The following is a 23808-nucleotide window of genomic DNA, read 5'->3' as shown; positions in this document are numbered from 1 at the left end:
TTATTTTTGTTCAGTGTACATATTGTACATTTGTTATATAGTGGCATATAAAATATTGATGAAACAAATTATTTTCAGGACACACTCTTCAAATGAATGATCAAGCAAAACAAAACCTGTATGCGAATATTTGAAGATATTATCTCATTAATCACTTTTTTGTAAATACATTTCCCAGAATGTATCCCTCAAGTTGACCATAGAGCAATTGTTGGTGGAAATATAATTTGCTATTCTAAGCACTAAGGTTAAAAGAAATGTGATATATTCTTTGCTATCTATGTTCTATGACTAAGTGTAATTTCTTTGAATTTTGCTGAATTAAATATATTTCCTATCACTCAAATTCTACATCCTGTAGGGTGTGGCCAATCCAACTAGAATTTCAACTGATGAGTTGAATGGGAGTCAATTCCCAAATTCTGAATTAAGAACAACCCTCGTGGCATTGTAACTAATATAATGAGTGATTAACTTCTGTTTTGTGCTCAGTACACACCTGATACTTCAAATGTACATAGTTGTACGTATCGATGGGAAAACGGTTCCTCTGTCTCCGTGTCTCCCCAGGTTCTCGGCACTCCCACTCGGGAGCAGATCCGAGAGATGAATCCCAACTACACTGAGTTTAAGTTCCCTCAGATCAAGGCACACCCATGGACTAAGGTGAGTCAACAGGTACAGGAACCGTTTTTTACTATTTTAAAATCTGTCGCCTACATCCAAGTGTCTCTCTTTCTCTGTGTGTGTGTGTCCTGTCTTCAAATCTCACTCATGCATCCGTGAACTCAGTGTGTTCTTGAGATGTTAAACACTCCCACGGTCACCAGCCCCAGTTGCAAGCAGAGGAACAGCAGTGTACGCACAAACCCTCACATAAGAGCTCGTTCTAGAATCTGCAGGTTGAACAGCATGTGCAGGACTCCCAATGTGCCGCACCACGTTGGTGGCAAAAGGGACAGCTGGTCCAAATTCGCTGCCTATTGCGTTCCCCATAGGCTCCAACCCTTCAGTGTTTCCACATCTGAAGGGTTAGCTAAGTATCCCACATTACAAATCTGCACACATCGAAGGGTTACATGCTGACCACACCGCTCGCGTCGCTAAATAAATGTACACGTGCGTGTTATTCAATCATTGCACCCACACTGCTCGCGCGCGTCATCGAGGGCTGCATGGCCAGGCGAGGTTAAGTTTGTTTTGATATTTCAACCTGCGTGTCCTGATCGCTTCTGGTGTGGGTGAACAAAATCAGCTTTCACGCAATGGTGCATGCCTGCAGTTTGGTCAGCATGTTAGGGATACAGGTAGGGAGCTAATTGGGACCGGAATATTTGTCCCACGGTTTTACACCAGCTCTCCCCTCTGCAAGAGACAATTTATGCTTGGTCTGAAAATGTGGTCGGAGATGCCGTTTGGGGGGTGTGGCCAAATTGAGCTCCGTACCGCATCTCTTTGCGCATCTCAAATTCTGTAACAATGCGGAGGGCTCCGTTAGGCTCCGCATTGACATGATTGGTTGACGGTAGGTGAGGGCGGGAGGTCCTGTATAAACACAAACTCAACTTCCTTCAAAACAGCTTTGGGCTGCTCGGTGAAGCACAAGAAGTGTGAATGCCCTGACTTCTGCAGTGGCCATATCACCGTAAATGCTGCACGGCCAATGCCGAGATCGGGATTGACCATGCAGCACCTTTAAGATATGTTTACATTCCCTCTGGTGGTGTTCTTCTGCACTGCACTGTCCTCTGGCCTGTGAGTTTCTGAATAAAAGTGAATCTACGAGACATTTTTGGTCCCACTTTAAACACACTTCAAAGGTTTAACGAAGCCTTTATAAACCCTTTATAAATGCTTCAGAGTCAATTCATAGGATTTTGCCACATTTGGCAAAACACGATGTAAGAACCATATATAGATATATCTGGTTATATAGATATGTCTTGTCTTTATATGCAGTGCTTATGAAGACTTAAAGAATGCTAAGTAAGGCTTTGTAAAATTGTTTAAAGTGTGGAGCAAGATTTTAAAACCCTGTCAGGATTTTGCACTGTATAATGTTTAGCAGGTGTAGGGTGAAGTTGTCTTTGGATGCTGATCTTTGGTCAGTTTTGCATATTCCCCACTAATGCGTAAGGCTAGGATTGGGGGAAGCTGATCCTAGATCTGTACCTAGGGTAATCTTCACCCAGGAGCTTTAGCTGACGTGTCACCTCTAACCTGTGTCATTGACCGGTTTCAGCCTTGTGTGATTGGCTCTCAGGTGTTCCGGCCGCGCACGCCCCCTGAGGCCATCGCTCTGTGCTCGCGTCTGCTGGAGTACACGCCCACAGCGCGCTTCACGCCCCTGGAGGCCTGTGCCCACACCTTTTTCGACGAGCTCCGGGACCCCAACCTCAAGCTGCCCAACGGGCGCGAGAAGCCCCTGCTCTTCAACTTCTCCACACAGGGTATGGATGGAGCTCATACACAGCTCTGTATCTCCTACAGAATTACTAGAACGGACAAAGACCCTCAGACCACTGCAATTTGACTGGAACACTCACGGGGACCACTCAATATGGATGCCAGTCGACTCATCACAGAACTTTGACTTGAATAGGAATTGTATTTCTATACATGCCAAATTTGACTACTGATTAGCATGGTGGTTGGTAAAGGGGAATGTGACTATTAGTCCATTAGATTATTATAATTTAAATTTGATCAGAGCAAATTAATGCTGTGATTATGATTGATTGTAAATTGTCACTATTCCTTGCTGCTTTGTAATGCGGGGCTTCCTCGTAAAAGAGACCTTAGTCTCAATGGGACTTCCCCTGGTAAAATAAAGGCTAAATATGCTATGATGATGAATGTGAAAGTTGGGCCTGTAGTTGTAGGCCAAATGGTAGAATGTGTGTCTATAGGTAACTGTATTTGGATAGTTGAGTCTGTGGTTGTAAATGGCAGAGTGTGTGTCTATAGGTAACTGTAGTTGGGTAGTTGGGTCTGTGGTTGTAAATGGTAGAATGTGTGTCTATAGGTAACTGTAGTTGGGTCTGGTTGTAAATGGTAGAATGTGTGTCTATAGGTAACTGTATTTGGGTAGTTGGGTCTGTGGTTGTAAATGGTAGAATGTGTGTCTATAGGGAACTGTAGTTGGGTCTGTGGTTGTAAATGGTAGAATGTGTGTCTAGGTAACTGTAGTTGGGTCTGTGGTTGTAAATGGTAGAATGTGTGTCTATAGGTAACTGTATTTGGGTCTGTGGTTGTAAATGGTAGAATGTGTGTCTATAGGTAACTGTATTTGGGTTTGGTTGTAAATGGTAGAATGGGTAGGGAACTGTATTTGGTTGTATGGTTGTAGAATGTGTGTCTATAGGTAACTGTAGTTGGGTCTGTGGGTTGTAAATGTGTCTATAGGTAACTGTAGTTGGGTCTATATGGGAACTGTATTTAGGTAACTGTATTTGGGTCTGTGGTTGTAAATGGTAGAATGTGTGTCTATAGGGAACTGTATTTGGGTAGTTGGGTCTGTGGGTATGGTAAATGTGTAGGAATGTAGTTGGGTCTGTGGTTGTAAATGGTAACTGTGTTTAGGTAACTGTATTTGGGTCTGTGGTTGTAAATGGTAGAATGTGTGTCTTTAGGTAACTGTATTTGGGTAGTTGGGTCTGTGGTTGTAAATGGTAGAATGTGTGTCTATAGGTAACTGTATTTGGGTAGTTGGGTCTGTGGTTGTATGGTAGAATGTGTGTCTATAGGTAACTAGTTGGGTCTGTGGTTGTAAATGGTAGAATGTGTGTCTATAGGTAACTGTATTTGGGTAGTTGGGTCTGTGGTTGTAAATGGTAGAATGTGTGTCTATAGGTAACTGTAGTTGGGTCTGTGGTTGTAAATGGTAGAATGTGTGTCTATAGGTAACTGTAGTTGGGTCTGTGGTTGTAAATGGTAGAATGTGTGTCTATAGGTAACTGTATTTGGGTAGTAGGGTCTGTGGTTGTAAATGGTAGAATGTGTGTCTATAGGTTATTGTATTTGGGTAGTTGGGTCTGTGGTTGTAAATGGTAGAATGTGTGTCTATAGGTAACTGTATTTGGGTCGTTGGGTCTGTGGTTGTAAATGGTAGAATGTGGTTGTATCCTGACTCTCCACCCTTCTCACAAAGTGTTCACTTTCACACTTCTTGTCGTGGATGTGACATTGTTGGAAAAGCCCTCTATTCACTATTTACACCAATCCAACTCTTTTAAATCCATGATGGGAGTGTGCAAATTTGTTCCATAGCCATAGAATGTGACTTTGTGAATTTGAGGATGGTGATTGATTAGGATGTTATCATAGTGAACGTATGCTGTGACTCCGGTAGGATGGTGATTGATTAGTATGTGATCATAGTGAACGTATGCTTTGACTCCGGTAGGATGGTGATTGATTAGGCTGTGATCATAGTGAACGTATGCTGTGACTCCGGTAGGATGTGATCATAGTGAACGTATGCTGTGACTCCGGTAGGATGGTGATTGATTAGGATGTGATCATAGTGAACGTATGCTGTGACTCCGGTAGGATGGTGATTGATTAGGATGTGATCATAGTGAACGTATGCTGTGACTCCGGTAGGATGGTGATTGATTAGGATGTGATCATAGTGAACGTATGCTGTGACTCCGGTAGGATGGTGATTGATTAGGATGTGATCATAGTGAACGTATGCTGTGACTCCGGTAGGATGGTGATTGATTAGGATGTGATCATAGTGAACGTATGCTGTGACTCCGGTAGGATGGTGATTGATTAGGATGTGATCATAGTGAACGTATGCTGTGACTCCGGTAGGATGGTGATTGATTAGGATGTGATCATAGTGAACGTATGCTGTGACTCCGGTAGGATGGTGATTGATTAGGATGTGATCATAGTGAACGTATGCTGTGACTCCGGTAGGATGGTGGTGAATGTGATAGTCGGCTCTGTAGTTGTAAATATAAGATGTGCTGTCTATCTGTAGGTGATTTTGTCTGACGTGGTGTTTCTTTCTCTGCTTCCCCAGAGTTGTCCAGTAACCCCTCCTTAGCCTCCATCCTCATCCCCGCCCACGCCCGGAATCAGCCCGGGGCCTTCACTCCTACCAACGCCTCCGCACCCTCAGGTCATTACACCCCCCACCCCCCTGTCTCTCTCTCACCCTTTCTCTCTCTCTCTCTCACCCTGTCTCTCTCTATCTCTCCCACTATTGCCATTCCTAAATCGACCTCTAGACACGTTTGTAGATCTGACAGGGTTGGATAGGTGTAAACTAGGGTTCTTGTGGCAGGGGCTATGGGTCAGTGGAGGATTGGGAACTTCTCTCTCATGTCCTCACCCTCACCTCTCACTACTCCTGGCTAGTCTCTCTTCTCAGTACTAACCAGGGCCCGTGTTCACAATGCGTCCCAGAGTATAGCGTCTAGAGTGCTGATTTAGGACCAGATTTCCCCTTTAGAAAATAACGAATAACATGATATGGAAAGAGTGGACCTGATCCCAGATCCACGCTGTTACTCTGAGACGCTTTGTGAATATGGGCCAAGAGCTCTCCTCATTAAGGGCAAGTTGTGTAACGTACTGCTTCCATTTCCAGATGCCAACAGCGGAGACCGTGGCCATACCACCAACGCTGCCTCCGCCTCCAACGCCTCCACCTGAGACCTTCCTGACCCCGCCCGCTGCCCGTGCCCGAGCTCCTGGACAACAACAGTGGCATGGCGGCACACCAACCAATTAATAAAGCAAAGCAAGAAAACTGACGCCCGAAAAGATGAACACAAGGAAAACCGAATCGGAACTTCGTTATTCCCCTACCACCTCCACCCTCTCCTCTCCCATCGTTTTAATGTTTGTTTATTTATTTGTATAAAAAGGACAACCGTGATACGTTCTCAGAGCTGCTCTTCATCTTTCTGTACTTTGAAGAGGAGGGGACCGGGTGTGTTGAGTGTAGAGATAATGTATAGCTATATAAGTATACAAAAGTACTCTGGCGTGTTAGTTTCCATGGACAATCTTCTTTTTATCGTATGCTAGATAAAGTCATCCCACTCTCTCTGTGTAGGAGAGGCCTCTACTTGCGTCCTGCAACAGCCTTACGTTCAGACTGTGGCCCCTCGGGGCCCCTGTCGACCCCTTCCCACCCATTCATACATATACATCTGAGGACCTTGATGACGTTGCAACTTTTAATGGTTGACCTCGATATCTGTGTCTGTGTTCAATGTACACATAAACAATTGGTATATTGTAGAATTGTGTCAGCTACTTTCTTTCCCACTTCAGAAATCACACTCCTGCTATGCAGCACCATTTTTAGATTCTGCTCGTAGGGCAACAGTTGTCTCGCAACTCCGCACGTTTTTTGGGTACGTCCCCCTTTTAGCTCCGAGAAACGGTGCATAAATGAGTTTTACCGCGTTTTTCCCCTAAGGGTTATGCCGTACCGACAAAACTTTGCCAGAACAGACCTAAGAGCAAGAAAGAGATTCTGTCTTGTGATTTCAATGAAGACCAGGACCTCTATTACTTTTCCTGCTGCTTGTCAGATAGACATTATGACTAGTAAAGCCTGGCATTGTTCTGTTTCTTGTTAGTGGGTGGGTTTCGAGGACTGGCTATGAAGGATGCTTGGATGCGGGCGTATGATTGCATTTCCTCTCAATCTTTTGTTACCATTCTGTGTCCGAATGTTCCCTATAATTTAGTGCACTACTTTTGACCACAGTCCACATAGTGAGGGAAAAAAGTATTTGATCCCCTGCTGATTTTGTACGTTTGCCACTGACAAAGAAATGATCAGTCTATCATTTTAATGGTAGGTTTATTTGAACAGTGAGAGAGAGAATAACAACAAAAAAATCCAGAAAAATGCATGTCAAAAATGTTATAAATTGATTTGCATTTTAATGAGGGAAATAAGTATTTGACCCCTCTGCAAAACATGACTTAGTACTTGGTGGCAAAACCCTTGTTGGCAATCAGAGGTCAGACGTTTCTTGTAGTTGGCCACCAGGTTTGCACACATCTCAGGAGGGATTTTGTCCCACTCCTCTTTGCAGATGTTCTCCCAAGTCATTAAGGTTTCGTGGCTGACGTTTGGCAACTCGAACCTTCAGCTCCCTCCACAGATTTTCTATGGGATTAAGGTCTGGAGACTGGCTAGGCCACTCCAGGACCTTAATGTGCTTCTTCTTGAGCCACTCCTTTGTTGACTTGGCCGTGTGTTTTGGGTCATTGTCATGCCCATCCACGACCCATTTTCAATGCCCTGGCTGAGGGGAGGATGTTCTCACCCAAGATTGGACGGTACATGGCCCCGTCCATTTTCCCTTTGATGCGGTGAAGTTGTCCTGTACATTTAGCAGAAAAACACCCCCAAAGCATAATGTTTCCACCTCTGTTTGACGTTGGGGATGGTGTTCTTGGGGTCATAGGCTGCATTCCTCCTCCTCCAAACACGGTGAGTTGAGTTGATGCCAAAGAGCTGCATTTTGGTCTCATCTGACCACTACACTTTCACCCAGTTGTCCTCTGAATCATTCAGATGTTCATTGGCAAACTTCAGATGGGCATGATTATGAGCAGGGGGACCTTGCTGGTGCTGTAGGATTTCAGTCCTTCACGGCGTAGTGTGTTACCAATTATTTTCTTGGTGACTACGGTCCCAGCTGCCTTGAGATCATTGACAAGATCCTCCCGTGTAGTTCTGGGCTGATTCCTCACCTTTCTCATGATCATTGCAACTCCACGAGGTGAGATCTTGCATGGAGTCCCAGGCCGAGGGAGATTGACAGTTCTTTTGTGTTTCTTCCATTTGCGAATAATCGCGCCAACTGTTGTCACCTTCTCACCAAGCTGCTTGGTGATGATCTTGTAGCCCATTCCAGCTTTGTGAAGGTCTACAATCTTGCCCCTGACATCCTTGGAGAGCTCTTTGGTCTTGGCCATGGTGGATAGTTTGGAATCTGATTGATTGATTGCTTCTGTGGACAGGTATGTTTTATACAGGTAACAAGCTGAGATTAGGAGCACTCCCTTTAAGTGTGCTCCTAATCTCAGCTCTTTACCTGTATGAAAGACACCTGGGAGCCAGAAATCTTTCTGATTGAGAGGGGGTCAAATACTTATTTCCCTCATTAAAATGCAAATCAATTTACAATGTGCGTTTTTCTGGATTTCTGGATTATTCTGTCTCATTGTTCAAATAAAACTACCATTAAAATTATAGACGGATAATTTATTTGTCAGTGGGCAAACATACAAAATCAGCAGGGTATCAAATGCTTTTTTTCCCATCACTGTAGCTCTGGGCAAAAGTAGTAGGGAATAGGGTGTCATTTCAGACGCAGCCCCCATGTCATTTTAAACCACTGTTGGAAGTCCTTCCTCATTCTGACTTCACCCTTTCCTGCTCTTCTTTTACAACTGAAAGTCCTGCCATCCCATCCCTCAACACTTTGAAGACCTATACAAAAAGTACACACAAATGTGTTTGTATTTATGTTTGTAGATGCTCTTCACCAAACTGGCTTACGTGTGCGTGTCCTCCTGTGGTATGTATGTAAATAGGCAGACCCAAGAACTGTTAATGAGCAAAAACAACAAAAATGAATGATATAAAGAAGAATACAAAATGTTTTTAAAAAAACATTCAGGTTAAAAGTTAGTGTAGTCAAACTAGATCAGCTTAGTTTTTTTCCTCCAGCCATTTAGTTCAATCTCAACTGTACAGTAGGTGCCAGCTGTATCATTGTAAGAATAACCAGTAATGTATAGTGTATCTATAGGTTGGAGTGCCTTTGCTTCCACTCATTATCTCCTCTCTTCCCCATGTCCCCTCCCTCCATGGTCCTACCTGGAGGTTCTGGTGTGAAATTGCCCTTACGCACAGATCTAGGATCAGCTTGGCCTCCCGAAATCAAAACTGACTCAAGACCAGCGTGCAGGGCAACTTCACCCTATTCCTTCCTGGGGTGCTGTTGACTTCCCCTTTCCACCTCTCTGATCTTACATGTACCACAATTCACTGCAATAGCCAGTTGTCACACAGACCACACTCATCACATCACGTTTCTTTTTGTACGATTGTCTGCGTCTTTGACTTTCTCATTGTCTTTTTAAAGTGTCTGAGAAAATCATTCTCTTTCCAGGAAGGTTTGGGGTTTTAAAATGTGTTTTTATGAGAGATGCGCATACAACCCCACGGTTCAGGGGGGGGGGGGGGGAGTCTTTGTCGTATTCAGTATTACTTTCTCAGCTATGGCAATAAACAATTTGTCTGTAGGATTTGTGTCCACATTCTCAACAGCACTCTGGGAGAGATGTCATGTAGCACCAATCCTTCATGTTTTTATTTTTTTAAGCGCATATTTGAATGCTTGCTTGTAATATTTGCATCCGTAAATGTGTTGCTATCCAATCATCTGGCCTGTAAAACAAACAATGTTACCACTTGTGACTTTAAGGATAACATATGTACAAAACAATGTTTAAAAAAACAATTATATGTATAAAAAAAAAAAAGTCTGGGTTATCTTCAATTTACAACAGAAAAAACTATATCATTACTACTACTTGAATGCCTCTGTGACTGAAATTTTGATTTAATTTTGAATATAAACCTTTTGTTCTGTGAAGGTATGCTTAATGTCCCCTCTCCCTGTAAATATTTCTGTCTGTGACTTGGTTCAGAGAAATAGTTACCTGGTACTGTAATTTGCATTAAATAAACAGTAGATTAGCCTGGAAATGAACACACTGTTGTGTCATGTTTTTGTGTGTCTGATTTTGTTCTCATATGCTACCTGGGCTGTGTTTTAGAACGGAGAAAACATTGAAACTGGGTTACTTGTATGAGAAGGCACGTATTTGTTATTCCGTTGAAAAACATTTGTTGCTACGTTCCCTACTGAGCATGACCCTGTTAGCTCAAAGTTGGTTGCGTTCCAGTAGAAAGTAGCCTATCCCGTGGTCCTGGCGACACGCTTCTTTTGAGCCCACAATTAAGATGCACATCTACCCCGGGTTGTGGCTTATGGTATTATAATATAGATAGTTGGACTCAGGTCTACATTTCCCATTTTAAGATGAGGATTAACATGAAATACATTTCAAATTAACAAAATACATTTCATTTTCAGATTTGACAAGTACATTACCTTGTTCCCTTAAATTCCTCTACCTTTCTGCAGTATTTACACATCCACCTGAAAAATGTACATAAAATGTTTTTGAATCATTCATTTATTAGAGAACTACGGGTGTTTCTGGATTTGAGGAACTGCTGAACACAGTTGATTTGGATGGTTCTGGATACAAAATGACTTCCTTTTAACAGTACTGCTTCTTCAGTGGTCTGTTCAATCCAAAATACAAAAGAGTGGACATTTCAGTTCTTAAATGTACAAGTGACAGACTGCTGCTGATAACAATCGAATAAAGTTGCAGGTGTTGCGCGTTTGTAAATTCATCAGTTATTCTGCGCTCTGGCACACAGACGAAAGTGCTCTGAAATTGGAGTAGATAGCCAGAGTGGATTTACGAACACACCCAATGTGACCTACCTGTGTTGAACTGCATGCCCTCATATATAGACACTAGTGGCACCCCGCTCTATGGGTGGTAAATATTTGTAGCATCGCAGTCACAAAACCCAGGCATATAAACAAAAATACAAAACACAGTGGAATCTAAAGTAGTCTACTCCATGGACCTGAATGATGTGCTTCTTTTGAGCCCAAAATTTCCCTGCACCAGTTCATGGCTTATGGTATAATAGGCCTAATGTAGATGTTTACAACTTGATTATACAGTTGACGTTGGAAGTTTAACACCTTAACCAAATACATTTAAACTCAGTTTTTCACAATTCCTGACATTTAATCCCAGTACAAATTCCCTGTCTTAGGTCAGTTAGGATCACCACTTTATTTTAAGAATGTGAAATGTCAGACTAACAGTAGAGAGAATGATTTATTTCAGCTTTAATTTCTTTCATCACATTCCCAGTGGGTCAGAAGTTTACATACACTCAATTAGTATTTGGTAGCATTGCCTTTAAATTGTTTAACTTGGGTCAAACGTTTTGGGTAGCCTTCCACAAGCTTCCCACAGTAAGTTGGGTGAATTTTGGCCCATTCCTCCTGACAGAGCTGGTGTAACTGAGTCAGGTTTGTAGGCCTCCTTGCTCTCACACCCTTTTTCAGTTCTTCCCACAAATGTTCTATATGATTGAGGTCCGGGCTTTGTGATGGCCACTTCCATACCTTGACTTTGTTGTCCTTAAGCCATTTTGACACAACTTTGGAAATATGCTTGGGGTCATTGTCCATTTGGAAGAGCCATTTGCGACCAAGCTTTAACTTCTTGACTGATGTCTTGAGATGTTGCTTCAATATATCCACATAATTTTCTTCCCTCATGATGCCATCTATTTTGTGAAGTGCACCAGTCCCTCCTGCAGCAAAGTATCCCCACAACATAATGCTGCCACCCCCGTGCTTCACGGTTGGGATGGTGTTCTTCGGCTTGCAAGCCTCCCCCTTTTTCCTCCAAACATAACGATGGTCATTATTGCCAAACAGTTGTATTTTTGTTTCATCAGACCAGAGGACATTTCTCCAAAAAGTAGGATCTTTGTCCCCATGTGCAGTTGCAAACCGTAGTCTGGCTTTTTTATGGTGGTTTTGGAGCAGTGGTTTCTTCCTTGCTGAGTGGCCTTTCAGGTTATTTTTTTATATTTTTTTATTTCACCTTTATTTAACCAGGTAGGCAAGTTGAGAACAAGTTCTCATTTACAATTGCGACCTGGCCAAGATAAAGCAAAGCAGTTCGACAGATACAACGACACAGAGTTACACATGGAGTAAAACAAACATATAGTCAATAATACAGTATAAACAAGTCTGTATACAACGTGAGCAAATGAGGAGAGAAGGGAGGTAAAGGCAAAAAAGGCCATGGTGGCAAAGTAAATACAATATAGCAAGTAAAACACTGGAATGGTAGTTTTGCAATGGAAGAATGTGCAAAGTAGAAATAAAAATAATGTGGTGCAAAGGAGCAAAATAAATAAATTAATTAAATACAGTTGGGAAAGAGGTAGTTGTTTGGGCTAAATTATAGGTGGGCTATGTACAGGTGCAGTAATCTGTAAGATGCTCTGACAGTTGGTGCTTAAAGCTAGTGAGGGAGATAAGTGTTTCCAGTTTCAGAGATTTTTGTAGTTCGTTCCAGTCATTGGCAGCAGAGAACTGGAAGGAGAGGCGGCCAAAGAAAGAATTGGTTTTGGGGGTGACTAGAGAGATATACCTGCTGGAGCGTGTGCTACAGGTGGGAGATGCTATGGTGACCAGCGAGCTGAGATAAGGGGGGACTTTACCTAGCAGGGTCTTGTAGATGACATGGAGCCAGTGGGTTTGGCGACAAGTATGAAGCGAGGGCCAGCCAACGAGAGCGTACAGGTCGCAATGGTGGGTAGTATATGGGGCTTTGGTGACAAAACGGATTGCACTGTGATAGACTGCATCCAATTTGTTGAGTAGGGTATTGGAGGCTATTTTGTAAATGACATCGCCAAAGTCGAGGATTGGTAGGATGGTCAGTTTTACAAGGGTATGTTTGGCAGCATGAGTGAAGGATGCTTTGTTGCGAAATAGGAAGCCAATTCTAGATGTAATTTTGGATTGGAGATGTTTGATGTGGGTCTGGAAGGAGAGTTTACAGTCTAACCAGACACCTAAGTATTTGTAGTTGTCCACGTATTCTAAGTCAGAGCCGTCCAGAGTAGTGATGTTGGACAGGCGGGTAGGTGCAGGTAGCGATCGGTTGAAGAGCATGCATTTAGTTTTACTTGTATTTAAGAGCAATTGGAGGCCACGGAAGGTGAGTTGTATGGCATTGAAGCTTGCCTGGAGGGTTGTTAACACAGTGTCCAAAGAAGGGCCGGAAGTATACAGAATGGTGTCGTCTGCGTAGAGGTGGATCAGAGACTCACCAGCAGCAAGAGCGACCTCATTGATGTATATAGAGAAGAGAGTTGGTCCAAGAATTGAACCCTGTGGCACCCCCATAGAGACTGCCAGAGGTCCGGACAGCAGACCCTCCGATTTGACACACGGAAATCTATCAGAGAAGTAGTTGGTGAACCAGGCGAGGCAATCATTTGAGAAACCAAGGCTGTCGAGTCTGCCGATGAGGATGTGGTGATTGACAGAGTCGAAAGCCTTGGCCAGATCAATGAATACGGCTGCACAGTAATGTTTCTTATCGATGGCGGTTAAGATATCGTTTAGGACCTTGAGCGTGGCTGAGGTGCACCCATGACCAGCTCTGAAACCAGATTGCATAGCAGAGAAGGTATGGTGAGATTCGAAATGGTCGGTAATCTGTTTGTTGACTTGGCTTTCGAAGACCTTAGAAAGGCATGGTAGGATAGATATAGGTCTATAGCAGTTTGGGTCAAGAGGGGGATGACCGCAGCTGCTTTCCAATCTTTGGGAATCTCAGACGACACGAAAGAGAGGTTGAACAGGCTAGTTATGTCGATATAGGACTTGTTTTACTGTTGATATAGATACTTTTGTACCTGTTACTTCCAGCATCTTCACAAGGTCCTTTGCTATTGTTCTGGGATTGATTTGCACTTTTCGCACCAAAGTACGTTCATCTCTAGGAGACAGAACGCGCCTCCTTCCTGAACGGTATGACGGCTGCATGGTCCCATGGTGTTTATACTTGAGTACTGTTGTTTGTATGAACGTGGTACCTTCGGGCATTTGGAAATTTCTCCCAAGGATGAACCAGACATGTGGAGGTCTACACTTTTTTTCCTGAGGTCTTGGCTGATTTCTTTTGATTTTCCCATGATGTCAATGCAAAGAGGCACTGAGTTTGAAGGTAGGTCTTGAAATACATCCACAGGTACACCTCAAATTGACTCAAATGATGTCAATTAGCCTATCAGAAGCTTCTAAAGCCATGATATCATTTTCTGGAATTTTCCAAGCTGTTTAAAGGCACAGTCAACTGGAATCGTGATACAGTGAATTATAAATGAAATCATTTGTCTGTAAACAATTGTTGGGAAAATTACGTGTTTCATGCACAAAGAAATTTGTGGAATGGTTAAAAAACGAGTTTAATGACTCCAACCTAAGTGTATGTTAACTTCCGACTTCATCTGTACATCGATGATGTCATCGCCACAGTGACTGTATTGTATGTACATACCACAACCAGAAGCCATGGATTACAGGTAAGATCCGCACTGAGCTAAAGGGTAGAGCTGCCGCTTTCAAGGAGCGGGGCTTTCAAACTATTACAAACTACAAAGGGAAGCACAGACGACAGCTGCCCAGTGACACAAGCCTACCAGATAAGCTAAATTACTTCTATGCTCGCTTCGAGGCAAGTAAACACTGAAACATGCATGAGAGCATCAGCTGTTCCGGTTGACTTTGTGATCACGCTCTCCGCAGCCGATGAAAGACCTCTCCCTGTCTGAGTCTGTAATACCAACATGTTTCAAGTAGACCACAAGAGTTCCTGTGCCCAAGAACACTAAGGTAACCTGCCTAAATGACTACCTACCCATAGCACTCACTACTATTATATCTCTTCATATGACAAGGATTAAAAAGGGTTTGCCAGTAGACTTGATTCACGATGATGACTGCTAGCTAAGATCGTGAAATGAAGATTCATGTCATTCAGACATGATCAGTCCAACCAAAGCTACTGTACATATAACGTGAATTGGCCTATTTTCTGTGGCCAATGACCTTGAGCCTTCTTGGAAGGGCACGTGTAATATAACACTATGGTAGGACCCAAAGGGCTGAAATTTTGGATGTCTACCCTTACTAAAGGATTGAAGCCAGGCGATTGCACCAAGTCCCCATGAGTGACAGAATACTGAGCAATGCTCCTATTTTCTGCTGGCTTGCCCCACCACCACAGAAAGCGCTGAGCTAGGCTGAAACACCTGCATTTTTATTTGACTTGGCAAGTCAATTAAGAACAAATTCTTATTTAAAATGACAGCCTTGGAACAATGGGTTAACTGCCTTGTTCAGGGAGACAGATTTTTACCTTGTCAGCACAGGGATTCAATCTAGCAACCTTTCGGTTACAGTCCCAACGCTCTAACCACTAGGCTACCTGCCACCCCAATTTTGGAGCTGCTTTACTCAAGAAAACTAAAAAAGAGTCCATGGTTGTATGTGGCTTTATTAACTCAATTATATATATATTATTTTTTACATTGTTTGCAAACTGATAAGTGACACGTAAAAAAATTACTTGCCCTAAATGACGGGTCGCCACTGGTGCTTAGTGACCTCTGACTGTTTTATCCTAACATTGTTGGTGCCAACGTGGATAACAATATCCCTATACTCTCTACACTGGCCAGCTTTAGCCTTAACCAGCACCCTCTTCAGATGAACCGTAACATTGGTAGCCCTGCCCCCTGGCTCAGACCCCGTAACAGGTGGAGGAGAGACCTGAGAAGGCTCGGCCTTTGACTCCGACTCCCTTCTTAATGGGGAGAACCTGTTCAAAGTTTCTGTCGGCGACACCGGTTGAGCATGCCGACACATTTCTTCACAGAAGCCTTGACAGCATTTCTTTACAGAAGCCTTGAGAAATTTGTAGAACCATGTCAAAGGTGGTTCCTGTAGAAGATGGTGCCATGGTTCCTGTAGAACCATGTCAAAGGTGAAAAAGTTGAATGAAAAAAAGATGAGGAAAAAACTAAGACGTTGGTGAATGTATTAAATGCAGAGTTTTGATTAAACGGTTACTAAAAACTCAAAGTTTGGCAGGTAGCCAAGTAGCACCCTGAGGAAGGCACAGTGATGCCAAAACGTTGGTAAATACCCATTAAATTGCTGGGAGTTTATATGTGGAGTGTGCGACTTTCTTTATTTTGATAGTTTATAGTTTATTCGCCGTTAGTCAGCACCTCCACACAAACAAATGTTTCTGTGTGTGCGCCAGCTCAACAAATATCACAGCAGTACAGAGACAACGCAGAAGTGTGCCATTAGGTGGGGAAGCTCATACCTATCAGTTAGTAACTGGCCAATTGGGAGGGGTGGGGCATGGGGGTCTGTTGATAAACCATGGGGTAGTTTGCAATTCAAATTAGGGACGTGTTAAACTTTGGAAGTGTTAGTGAATTTACCTGCAAAAAAGCTGAGAACTATACTATATATTGGTTACAGGGTCTGTGAAAATGTTGGTTTCATGGCACGGTCTCGTGGGGGGATTTAATATACCTTGTTTTTACAACATTCCCCTAGAAAGAAGGTGGGATAGTAAAGAGGTCCAGTGCAGTTAAATAATTTGTTAAAAAAAGGTTAAGAACTAAAGTATTTACCTGTCATTCACTTTGCATGGGAGGGTTATACACAGTACGAGCCTTATCACACACAATTGAACCAGTGCCATCAAATCTACTCTGTCCTCTAGGTTGGCTTTGGTCCAGGCCTAGGGCTCCAGGAGGCTTTCAAGTACCTGACGGACCCCAGGGGCAGGCTGTTTGGCCATTTATCCGGAGGCTGCATTCATTGTAGCTGGGGATTTTAACAAAGCTAATCTTAAAACAAGACTCCCTAAATTTTATCAGCATATCGATTGCGCAACCAGGGGTGGTAAAACCTTGGATCATTGTTACTCTAACTTCCGCGACGCATATAAGGCCCTGCCCCGCCCCCCTTTCGGAAAAGCTGACCACGACTCCATTTTGTTGATCCCTGCCTACAGGCAGAAACTTAAGCAAGAGGCTCCCACGCTGAGGTCTGTCCAACGCTGGTCAGACCAAGCTGACTCCACACTCCAAGACTGCTTCCATCACGTGGACTGGGACATGTTTCGTATTGCGTCAGATAAAAATATTGACGAATACGCTGATTCGGTGTGCGAGTTCATTAGAACGTGCGTTGAAGATGTCGTTCCCATAGCAACGATAAAAACATTCCCTAACCAGAAACCGTGGATTGATGGCAGCATTCGCGTGAAACTGAAAGCGAGAACCACTGCTTTTAATCAGGGCAAGGTGTCTGGCAACATGACCGAATACAAACAGTGCAGCTATTCCCTCCGCAAGGCTATTAAACAAGCTAAGCGTCAGTACAGAGACAAAGTAGAATCTCAATTCAACGGCTCAGACACAAGAGGCATGTGGCAGGGTCTACAGTCAATCACGGACTACAAGAAGAAACCCAGCCCAGTCACGGACCAGGATGTCTTGCTCCCAGGCAGACTAAATAACTTTTTTTGCCCGCTTTGAGGACAATACAGTGCCACTGACACGGCCTGCAACGAAAACATGCAGCCGAGGTGAGTAAGACATTTAAACGTGTTAACCCTCGCAAGGCTGCAGGCCCAGACGGCATCCCCAGCCGCGCCCTCAGAGCATGCGCAGACCAGCTGGCCGGTGTGTTTACGGACATATTCAATCAATCCCTATACCAGTCTGCTGTTCCCACATGCTTCAAGAGGGCCACCATTGTTCCTGTTCCCAAGAAAGCTAAGGTAACTGAGCTAAACGACTACCGCCCCGTAGCACTCACTTCCGTCATCATGAAGTGCTTTGAGAGACTAGTCAAGGACCATATCACCTCCACCCTACCTGACACCCTAGACCCACTCCAATTTGCTTACCGCCCAAATAGGTCCACAGACGATGCAATCTCAACCACACTGCACACTGCCCTAACCCACCTGGACAAGAGGAATACCTATGTGAGAATGCTGTTCATCGACTACAGCTCGGCATTCAACACCATAGTACCCTCCAAGCTCGTCATCAAGCTCGAGACCCTGGGTCTCGACCCCGCCCTGTGCAACTGGGTACTGGACTTCCTGACGGGCCGCCCCAGGTGGTGAGGGTAGGCAACAACATCTCCTCCCCGCTGATCCTCAACACGGGGCCCCACAAGGGTGCGTTCTGAGCCCTCTCCTGTACTCCCTGTTCACCCACGACTGCGTGGCCACGCACGCCTCCAACTCAATCATCAAGTTTGCGGACGACACAACAGTGGTAGGCTTGATTACCAACAACGACGAGACGGCCTACAGGGAGGAGGTGAGGGCCCTCGGAGTGTGGTGTCAGGAAAATAACCTCACACTCAACGTCAACAAAACTAAGATGATTGTGGACTTCAGGAAACAGCAGAGGGAACACCCCCCTATCCATATCGATGGAACAGTAGTGGAGAGGGTAGCAAGTTTTAAGTTCCTCGGCATACACATCACAGACAAACTGAATTGGTCCACTCACACTGACAGCGTCGTGAAGAAGGCGCAGCAACGCCTCTTCAACCTCAGGAGGCTGAAGAAATTCGGCTTGTCACCAAAAGCACTCACAAACTTCTACAGATGCACAATCGAGAGCATCCTGGCGGGCTGTATCACCGCCTGGTACGGCAACTGCTCCGCCCTCAACCGTAAGGCTCTCCAGAGGGTAGTGAGGTCTGCACAACGCATCACCGGGGGCAAACTACCTGCCCTCCAGGACACCTACACCACCCGATGTTACAGGAAGGCCATAAAGATCATCAAGGACATCAACCACCCGAACCACTGCCTGTTCACCCCGCTATCATCCAGAAGGCGAGGTCAGTACAGGTGCATCAAAGCTGGGACCGAGAGACTGAAAAACAGCTTCTATCTCAAGGCCATCAGACTGTTAAACAGCCACCACTAACATTGAGTGGCTGCTGCCAACACACTGTCATTGACACTGACCCAACTCCAGCCACTTTAATAATGGGAATTGATGGGAAATGTTGTAAATATATCACTAGCCACTTTAAACAATGCTACCTTATATAATGTTACTTACCCTACATTATTCATCTCATATGCATACGTATATACTGTACTCTACATCATCGACTGCATCCTTATGTAATACATGTATCACTAACCACTTTAACTATGCCACTTTGTTTACTTTGTCTACATTCTCATCTCATATGTATATACTGTACTCGATACCATCTACTGTATGCTGCTCTGTACCATCACTCATTCATATATCCTTATGTACATATTCTTTATCCCCTTACACTGTGTATAAGACAGTAGTTTTGGAATTGTTAGTTAGATTACTTGTTGGTTATGACTGCATTGTCGGAACTAGAAGCACAAGCATTGCGCTACACTCGCATTAACATCTGCTAACCATGTGTATGTGACAAATAACATTTTATTTGATTTGATTTGATCTCAGAGTACATGCAAAAGGTGGCCCGGAAGCGTCTCGGCCCGAGCTGGCCTCGGGGAGGGTCCACCTGCTCCAGGGCAGTGTGGAGTGTAATTCCCCTCCCGGACCACTGCATTGACGTGGTCTTCCACTCCAACTGCCACCTCTACTGGCCGGACATGGCCACTGCCACCGCCGAACTGTTCCGTGTCATGAGGCCAGGTTAGTGTAAGCACGGCACGCACATGCGTACGCCACAGGCACACACAAGATGCAATTCCTTATTGCAAACAGTAGAGGGCAATGTGAGTGCAGTCAGAGCCATACTATACAAGTCATATTACAACATGCACTAAACTTTCACTGCATCTCTACGGCACTGCATATCTATAGAGTTATCCCAGCAGCCTATACGGAAGACAGTATTGCAGTGCACAGAACCTGTTGTTGTTGTATCGCTCTGTATGATGGTTAATACAACCATAGAAGTATCATTCTAATGAATACAACCCCCTCCTTTTCTTCCTTCCCGGTAAGAGCGAGGTTGTTGGCAACGTGTGACCTGGGCTTCCTGCATCATGGGGTGGAGCAGGGCTTCTTCAAAGGAGTGACGGTGGAGCCTGAGCCCTACATGCAGGCCCTGAGGGCTGTGGGCTTCCTGGGGGTCAGCATGGAGGACCTGATGGACGAGGGCAAGAGCTTCCAGGTCATCTACGCCACCTCTCCACCTCCCTCCACCACTGAGACTCAGAACAGTTAGGAACACACTCTGTATGTACACTCCGGATGTGTTTGATGGACATAACAGCATATTGCATCGTAAAAAACGAATGTTACATCCAAAGAGGTTCATGCTTAAGGTTTTATATTGAGCACTTGTATGTTACTGTGATGATTGGTTGTCAGAAATGACTTCTTATACCGTTAAGAACTAAAGAATTTACCTGTCATTCACTTTGCATGGGAGGGTTAGACACAGTACGAGCCTTAACTAGTAAGGCTCTTTGGTGACCACAGAGCGCCTAGTGTGAAATAGCAGGTTTACAGTATGGAGACATATTGAGGATTTTGTTATCTGTGACAAATGCACGCATGTTCAGCAATCCATTTTATTATCATTTTTACTTATTTGCATGACAGATTTCTGCCAATAAAAAGCAACCAATCATTCAAACAGGGTCTCACAGTCCATTCTCCAAATAGACTACATTTGAAGGAAACAAAAAGATCAAGACATTAGTTTATGTGGGTGAGCTATTTGATCTATCTGAAGCCAAGACAAGACCTTGGTTTTCAAATACAATGGTTCGGCACTATTGAGCGATTGAAATGTAAAGGTGATTTCCAAATGAGCCGACATATGCAGCGTTTACCGTGAACGCAGTCTCCACTAACGACGTGGGAACACTGCCTTTACATTTGTATTGCGCTGTAGCGCAGCTCTTCAGCACTACAGATTTAATTGAGCCCCTTGGTGTCGGCGAGGATCTCATCATAGGGTACTCACTCTGTCCCAGGTTAGCCTTAAGATGGGTTGGAGGCATCTGATGTGGAACGATTCCAGGATGATGTTGTGCTACGTATATTGGGTCCAGGTGTCTGGGCCATAAAGCAGGCTGGAGAGACAAACAGCATTGCATACTACCACCTATCGATTTTTTTCCCAAGACCCTGGCCCGAGGCGTCTGAAGGGAGCGAAGGCTCTATTGACCCGAGTATGAACTTCTGATATCAAATAGAGCAGGAATGTATCCTCTCTCTGGGGGTCTAGATGTGTGGAAGGATGCCTTTCAAAAGCTCAGTAGGGTTTTTTGCCATTTCCCTCTCCCACAACACTGTGCAGCACAGGCTTCATTCTATAAATTAGGTTACACCTTTAAAGGTCCAATGCAGCCATTTTTATCTGAATATCAAATCACTTCTGGGTCACAATTACTGTGATTGTTTTCAATGAAGAATGGGATATGTCAATGGGATGTCAATTCGACTTAAACAGAATGTAGGATTCACCCATAGGTGTTCTCTTGAAGGTCTAGCAAAAAGCTTGACTTATGTTTGAGGGAGACTGCCAGCCTTGCTTATGTATATTTTGTGTCCATTTCCTCCATCCTTTGTTTCCAGACCTTGACCACATCTAGTTCTTTGGAGAAGTCGGCCTAATTCTCTCGCTGCGTTTGGCTGTGAGACAACTTGCACTTGTGCAAAAATTACACGTTTAAAAACATTTGCGAAAACAGTTATGCCAGTAATTTAATGATATCACAATAGTATTTTCAGTCAATGAAACTTAGAAGCATGTCCTGTGCACCAATTCACACTTAAGCTCACAACTTCCAAGAATAACTTCTGAATACCTATTACTAACAACCTAACACCTACGAGGGTGAATTCCAGAAGTTACTTTAAATGACTTGCCTTGAACTCTAAATCTGAAACAAACACAAACAATGTTATCACAGATATTTGTAGTGAATAACTTAATGTGTAACTCTAAAGATCCTTCCAAAGTTAACATTTGGTGTATACTGTATGAACTGTTTGTGAGCTTCACACCTGCAAAGCATCTAACGGTCAACGTGACAATGTCACAGCCTGAGGTGACTCACCAAAGGTGTCTCTAGTGAAAAGAGTGGTGGGCTCGGTTGAGGCATCAACAAACCTTTTCTCGATTGGCTGATGCTATGAAAAAAACACATTTAAGTCAGCTGTTAAATCCGTGTCCCTAAACCGAGACGGTTGTTACTCAATATGCGATAATGTGACTAGAATGGTGTTGTAAACAACAACCAATTCTGGGACATAGACATGCCTTATATAGGCAGAAAGCTTACATTATTGTTCATCTAACTGCAGTGACCAATTTACAGTAGCTATTACAACAACAAAAATGTTTGAGGATAGTGCACAACAACAAAACACTTTTATCACAGCAGCTGGTTGAAAACATTCATCTCTGAAGGTAAATAATGTACTTACATTCAGTAATCTTGCTCTGATTTGTCATCCTAGGGGTTCCAGAGATAAAATGTAATGTAGTTTTGTTTAAAAAAAAATATATATATTTGTATATTTAAAAGTAGGAAATGGGTTCCACAGTTTGACCCCAATGTTGTCTCTGGCTCCACACCCCCCAGCCTGGCCATCTAGATGTGTGAAGGTTAGTGTATTTTCTGTAGGGAAGCTAATGATCCATAATGTATGACAATCCTGGGAGTATGTAAACTTACATTATTTATTACTGTATTGATTTGGTATGTTCTCTATAGGTATGTACTTGAAAATGTATAAATTGACCAATTCGGCACATTTGGGCAAACTCCTGGCAGACTTGATACAAAACGTTGTGTAGTGATGTAATTCTTCACGGGATCAGACTGAAACTTTGCACAAGCACTGCTGGCATCTTGTGGACAACATCTAAATTACACCTAAAATTATATTGAGTGTATGGCCTTTTACTTGCGTTTCAAAGATGATGAAACATTTTTTTCTTTGTATTATCTTTTACCAGATCAATTGTGTTATATTCTCCTACATTAATTTCCTATTTCCACAAACTTCAAATTGTCCCTTTCAAATTGTATCAAGAATATGCATATCCTTGCTTCAGGTCCTGAGCTACAGGCACTTAGATTTGAGTATGTCATTTTAGGCCAAAATTGAAAATATGTCTATTTGGCTTTCTGGAAAAGTATGATATCAGAGAATTAATATTAGGGAATCATGATGCAATGACTGCAATTTTAATTGTGGCGAAAATGGCTTCATCAAACCAACCTTGGCCAGTTCTTTATTTTGATGAATCACCTAGTCAGTCAAAAGAGAATTGGGTGATCATACCAAGCTGACTATGACAGCATTACAGCTTTGGAGCATTACAGGTCTGAGTAACCTCACCGATGTCTGCCCGTTAAAGCTCTACTTCAAAGCTATCAGAACACTTAACATGTTCATGTATACACATTGTATAACCTGCTCACATCCAGCTCTGTGGAGTCTGGCCTCCTTCAGAAGAGCCCAGAGCTTTTTCAAATCAAAATCAAATCAAATGTTATTTGTCACTTGCGCCAAATACAACCTTACCATGAAATGCTTACTGACAAGCCCTTTACCAACAATGCAGTTTGAGAAATAGAGTTAAGAAAAGATTTACCAAATAAACTAAGGTACAGAGTCAATGTGCGGAGGTACAGGTTAGTCGAGGTAATTTGTACATGTAGGTAGGGGTAAAACAGCGAGTATCAGCAGTGTAAAAACACTGTGCTCCAGTACCGCTGGCCGTGCGGTAGCAGAGAGAACAGTCTATGACTTGGGAAACTGGAGACTATGACCATTTTGGGCCTTCCTCTGTAAGCCCGTAGTATATACAGTGGGGAGAACAGGTATTTAGTCAGCCACCAATTGTGCAAGTTCTCCCATTTAAAAAGATGAGAGAGGCCTGTAATTTTCATCATAGGTACACTTCAACTATGACAGATAAAATGAGGGGAAAAATCCAGAAAATCACATTGTAGGATTTTTAATGAATTTATTTGCAAATTATGGTGCAAATTATGGTGATGAACTGGGCCATACACACT

The 23808-nt window shown here is 43.4% G+C and overlaps 1 protein-coding gene across 4 annotated transcripts in view; it reads left to right on the top strand.

Moving 5' to 3' along the window:
* The window catches only part of LOC115134079 (glycogen synthase kinase-3 beta), a 53602-nt gene extending 43835 nt beyond the window's left edge, over nt 1-9767 (top strand). The window contains exons 8-11 of one of the 4 annotated variants that reach the window (XM_029667729.2): nt 571-666; nt 2264-2450; nt 5036-5134; nt 5606-9767. In XM_029667729.2, the coding sequence (XP_029523589.1) occupies nt 571-666; nt 2264-2450; nt 5036-5134; nt 5606-5670 (447 nt within the window). In that variant the 3' untranslated portion in view covers nt 5671-9767. Of the gene's footprint in view, nt 1-570; nt 679-2242; nt 2451-5035; nt 5135-5605 lie in introns of all 4 variants that reach the window. The other 3 variants (XM_029667712.2, XM_029667720.2, XM_029667701.2) reach the window with 3 other exon arrangements.
* The last annotated feature ends 14041 nt before the right edge of the window (nt 9768-23808 follow it).

This window comes from Oncorhynchus nerka, linkage group LG2 (assembly GCF_034236695.1).
Source record: "Oncorhynchus nerka isolate Pitt River linkage group LG2, Oner_Uvic_2.0, whole genome shotgun sequence".
In the NCBI taxonomy this organism is placed as follows: domain Eukaryota; kingdom Metazoa; phylum Chordata; class Actinopteri; order Salmoniformes; family Salmonidae; genus Oncorhynchus; species Oncorhynchus nerka.
This window is presented reverse-complemented; position numbering and strand designations above follow the sequence as displayed.